This window comes from Nansenia antarctica, assembly GCF_963989245.1.
Source record: "Nansenia antarctica genome assembly, chromosome: 15".
Taxonomy (NCBI): domain Eukaryota; kingdom Metazoa; phylum Chordata; class Actinopteri; order Argentiniformes; family Microstomatidae; genus Nansenia; species Nansenia antarctica.
In genome coordinates, this window is record NC_137685.1 from 944582 (window position 1) to 950073 (window position 5492).

The 5492-nt window shown below is 44.7% G+C and overlaps 1 protein-coding gene across 1 annotated transcript; it reads left to right on the forward strand.

Moving 5' to 3' along the window:
- Nucleotides 1–542: 542 nt before the first annotated feature.
- LOC308170725 (haloacid dehalogenase-like hydrolase domain-containing protein 3) lies at nt 543–5187 on the forward strand. Its single transcript, XM_080545562.1, has 3 exons — nt 543–563; nt 1906–2243; nt 3226–5187. Exons 2-3 carry the CDS (start codon nt 1914–1916, stop codon nt 3625–3627), a joined length of 732 nt encoding a protein of 243 aa, XP_080401688.1. The 5' UTR covers nt 543–563; nt 1906–1913; the 3' UTR covers nt 3628–5187.
- The last annotated feature ends 305 nt before the right edge of the window (nt 5188–5492 follow it).

Sequence of the window (5492 nt, forward strand, 5' to 3'; positions counted from 1 at the left end):
AATGATAGATGAATGCTTGTGATCGCATACATTATGGTATTTTGATTATATTTCCATGCATCTCTCAGGTATATCCATCTTCTGGAGAAACTGGACAACGCTTTAGTTCCGCCACTAGGTGGCAGCAGAGGTCAATGTTACACTGTGTTACTAAGCAGTGTGTTATAGATCATAATTAATTGATAGTAGAATACATTGATATCAATCGCAATTCATTTTTTTATTTTTTATTTTATTCTGTTCGCACAACGAAGTTGACAGTATTGCCAGTACTGTATTCCTTACATATTGTTCAGTCGACAATTTGAATCTCTTTCTAAAATAGAAAATAGGCCTATGGTCGTTTAATCAGTAAGTACAGTTGGCGCCATGCTAATGAAATTAAATATCCAGAATAACACTTTTATGTCTTTGATGAATACAATCTAGATCTAGATAATCTATAAATATCGTTTGGAACCGATCGGACCTTTCCTCTGAGGGAGAGGTTCCGTACGGACGGGTTATCATGCGGCACCACCTCCACAGGACAGCTTGAGACATTGTAGCGTCAAAGACGTCAGGTACGGGAGAGACAAACCTCATATTACCTAACTCTATATTACATTATAAGGTTCTATCTTCATTTTTTTTTAAATGTAGTTTTTTACATAATGTGATCCATTAGGTGTTTATTAATGCCTGTGTGGTGTTATTTTTAAAATGTTGACATTTTTGAGTTAGTAATTAATAAAATAAAAAGGTTCCATTACCTAACATAACCATATTACCTAATATAATAACTCTTAATCTGCTGTTGTTAAAAAGTCTCTAGCATGACGTCATGTGTAAACTAACCTGTCTGCCTCCTGACGTCCGTCGGTTTAGACCAGGGGTGCTCACACTTTTTAGGCTTGTGAGCTACTTTTCAAATTACCAGCTCAACAAGATCTACCAACCAAATAAAACATATTGCCATTGCTGCGAACACAAAAATGTACTGTAATAATAACAAATTAAGGCCATGCTACACTGTTTCAAAATCAAAGAAGAGATTTATTAAACTATAACAAATATTCACACTGGTAGTCCATTAACATTAACATTAACTCAGGAGCTCTGAGTGGTTTACACCAGACTGGCCAGTGCCAAGCCAGGTGCCATCGACGTCTCCGGGCGGCGGAGTGTGTGTGTGTGTGTGTGTGTGAGTGTGTCTGTCTGTCTGTCTGTGTCTGTCTGTGTGTGTGTGTGTGTGTGTGTGTCTGTCTGTCTGTGTGTGCATGTGTGTGTGCTTGTGTCTGTCTGTCTGTCTGTCTGTGTGTGTGTGTGTGTGTGTGTGTGTGTGCTTGTCTGTGTGTGTGTGTGTGTGTGTGTGTGTGTGTTGTGAGGCGGCGCGGGGCTGAGTGATGCCCTCTCCTGTGTGGTCCAGACGGGAGGCGTCCCCGGCTACTTTTCAAAAAAAAAAAAAAAGTTTTTTTTTTTTTCTACTTTTTTTTTTTTTTTTTTCAATGCCGTGTGATCTACCCACACTACCTTCGCGATCGACCGGTCGATCGCGATCGACGTAATGAGCACCCCTGGTTTAGACATTAGTCTCTTCTGTCTCTATCCCATAATAATAATCAGCCAGATCCTTTGAGTCATTCATATATCTATCTAACATCATAGAAAGCAGATGAATGGACCTTCTAACCCTGGGTTGTGTCTGATCTGGTGTTTGTACATTAGAGGTGTTTTCTATAGAGGGTGGGTCATGACTGTGTACAGTGGAGAGGCAGCAAGCATATGACAATGTTCATTCTGATATTGCAATAGGTGGTGTGTGCGTGTGTGTTTGTGTGTGTGTGTGTGTGTGTGTGTGTGTGTGTGTGTGTGTGTGTGTGTGTGCGTGTGTGGTGTGTGTGTGTGTGTGTGGTGTGTGTACAGCAGGGGGCATGCGTGCGCCGTTGCGCTGGGTGCTGTGGGACGTGAAGGACACTCTGCTGCAGGTGCGCAGGTCCGTGGGGCAGCAGTACTGCAGCGAGGCGGAGCGGTGTGGCCTGAGCCTGGAGGCGGAGGAGGTGGAGGCGGCCTTCCGCCGGGCGTACCGCCGGTACTCCAGCCTCTACCCCAACTACGGCACGGCTCAGCGGCTGGGTGGACAGGCCTGGTGGGTGGGCGTGGTGAGGAACACCTTCTCCCAGTGCAGAGTGCAGGACCCAGCGCTGCTGGACAGACTGGCGCACAACCTGTATCATAACTTCTGCAGCCCAGACAACTGGGAGGTAAGGGGACCATGTTTACTTCATCCAGTCCAGGGGTGGCCAACGTTTGTCTTATGTTATGTTATGTTATGTTATGTTAATTTTATTTATAATGCGCCCCCCATCCAACTTTTACATCGGCCCGGGGCGCAGCCCGGGTAAAGGAACAGATAAAGACAAAGACAAGGAACACAGAAAGCAATCAGACACAGACGACTTAAACGAACATCTCAAGGGATACAATTCACAACAAATAGGGAGTAGACTTAGGGAACATCATTGACAAAGAGGTGGGTTTTTAGCTTGGCTCTAAAGGTGTCCAGAGTGGGGGCAAACTTGTCAGAAGGGAGCGCGTTCCACAGGGTCGGTGCTATCGCCGCAAAGGCATGGTCACCCTTCCTCTTGAGGTTGGTGCGTTGGTGCGCGTCATAGGGTGCTACAGGGGGGGTGAAAGCTTTCGTTTCAGACCAGCTCCAAAATACCTGATTCTGATCATCAGTTTGCCTCGGCTTGACCAAAATCTACCACATCCTGTATCTCTCAGAGGTTTACTGGTTATTTCATCCCTCCTTGCTTCACTTGGGGCAGCGGCAGCCTAGAGGTTAGAGAGGCCGACTAGCAATCGGAAGGTCGCTGGTTCGATCCCTGCCTTAGGAGGGAACTGCATGTGCCCTTGAGCAAGGCACTTAACCCCTAGTTGCTCCAGGGGCGCCGACTATAGCTGACCGTCTGCCTAGAGCGAAACATACCAAATTCCCACAATTGACTGAAAAGTTGATTGCATGGCAAATGGCAATAAAGCAATTATTCTACCATTTTTATTATTATACTTAGGCTACTTCTACATTGAGAGTAACACGAGGAGAAGACAGTAGTTTGAGGCTAGTCTGGCAGTAGCTGCAGTCAGTGTAAATAGCCTGAGACAAAATGTGGAATAGTTAGTCACAATTTGAGTCACAATTGTTAGACACAATGTTAAACTCATCTCTTGTGTCCTTCTCAGGTGTTTCCAGATGCAGTGAAGGCCCTGGAGAGCTGCTCCTCCCTGGGACTGAAGCTGGGTGTCGTATCCAACTTTGACAATCGTCTAGAGGAGATCCTACGTGGCTGTGGCCTGTTGTCTCACTTCAGCTTCCTCGTGACGTCGGAGGAAGCCGGCGTAGCCAAGCCCGACCCAGCCATCTTTGACCAGGCGCTACAGAGATGTGGCGTGCCAGCAGCTAGCGTAGCTCATGTTGGGGACCACTACGCCTACGACTACCTCACCTCTCGGTCCCGGGGCATCCAGGGGTATCTGTTGGACAGACAGCGGAAGGATCGCCACCCAGACGTTCTGCCACAGCATCGACTGAGCTCCCTGGAGGAGCTTCCAATTAACCTTAAACTAAGAATGGACTCAGATTAAATAAACCCATTAGACCCAAAACTCATTAATTATATATGTATGTATGTATGTAGTACATCAAGCCGCCTCACGCTACTGAAACAGGAGATAGGCTCCGGCTCCTATGGGCCATTAGGCTCCAGAACCATCGGTGTTGGTCTGGGAGAACTTGACTGGCCTGCACACAGAGCTCTGACCTCAACCCCATCCAACACCTTTGGGGTGAATTGGAACGCCAATTCTCGCCCAACATCAGTAATGCTCTTGTGGCTGAATGGGATTAACGCCCGTGGTTTTGGAATGAGAAGTTCAACAAGCACATATGGGTGTGATGTTTAAATGAATCACATTTATACTTATCACCCAATCCGGAGCATTTTTTAACATAATACACTACCGTTCAAAAGTTTGGGGTCACTTGGAAATGTCCTTATGTTTTAAAGAAAAGCACAGTTTTTTTCAATGAAGATAACATTAAATTAATCAGCGTCTGGTTTTTAAGGGAATATCTACATAGGTGTATAGAGGCCCATTTCCAGCAACCATCACTTCAGTGTTCTAACTTCTAATGGTACATTGTGTTTGCTAATCGCGTTAAAAAGCTAATGGATGATTAGAAAACCCTTGAAAACCCATGTGCAATTACGTTAGCACAGCTGAAAACGGTTTTGCTGGTTAGAGAAGCTATACAAATGGCCTTCCTTTGAGCTAGTTGAGTATCTGGAGCATCACATTTGTGGGTTCGATTATACTCTAAAAATGGCCAGAAAAAGATAACTTTTATATGAAACTCGACAGTCTATTGTTGTTCTTAGAAATGAAGGCTATTCCATGCGAGAAATTGCCAAGAAACTGAACATTTCCTACAACGGTGTGTACTACTCCCTTCAGAGAACAGCACAAACAGGCTCTAACCAGAGTAGAAAGTGGGAGGCCCCGGTGCACAACTGAGCAAGAAGACAAGTACGTTAAAGTCTCTAGTCTGAGAAACAGGCACCTCACAGGTCCTGAACTGGAAATGAAAATGTCTGGGTCACAAAATGTTGTCATGCCTCAGTCTTTCAAGAAACACGAAGTGAAGATCTGAATGAATCAGACACCCCAACCCTAATATATATATATATAATATAACCCTGTATGACGTTAGACCTCGTCCCCAGGTTATGACGCGCGCGTCTGGGAACGAGATTATTGAGACAGTAAGAAATTGACAGCATAACGTGCGAAACTCACTTAACTAGTAACTTGTGCGGGGTTAATGATTTGCTGTGTAAACGGAAGGGAATTTTGTTTCGCACGTTTACTGCTCGTTTACTGTCCTATCAAAACAACATGGATGTTGTGGTCTGTGTGAGGAGACGGTCAGACTTCTCCTCTGACAGCTGCGACCTATAGGCCTACAATAGATGGTCACGCTATGCATCTGCCAATGAGAGGCTGCAATCTTGGTACTTTCTGTGGGTTATGAGTCTCTTTCTGCGGGTCTTCTCTTACACCTTAATTCATTTGAACAGAAATTACATTATGTGAACTGTGAACAGAAAGAAATGTTTTAAATGTATCATAAAAAGTGTCCCCACTACAAATAAACCAGAAATACCTAAACTAAATAAAGTTCATTCTGTCCTTAAAACATTACATTGAAAAAATTGTATTCCCATTCATTCAATCCCATTGATTGTTGTCCTAATATAGTGGACGGTGGCTTCAGAACAGCTCTCTAACCCTAACCCAGCCATCTATAGGGAATGTCTAACAAACACATGGACCAGAGCTACACACACACACATGGACCAGAGCTACACACACACACATGGACCAGAGCTACACACACACACATGGACCAGAGCTACACACAAACACATGGACCAGAGCTACACACACAC

Excerpts from the sequence above, each read along its gene's own strand:
- LOC308170725 (XM_080545562.1), top strand. The coding sequence starts at position 1,914 with ATGCGTGCGCCGTTGCGCTGGGTGCTGTGGGACGTGAAGGACACTCTG. Across the intron at positions 2,244-3,225 it reads GCAGCCCAGACAACTGGGAG|GTGTTTCCAGATGCAGTGAA; the intron begins GTAAGGGGACCA and ends TGTCCTTCTCAG.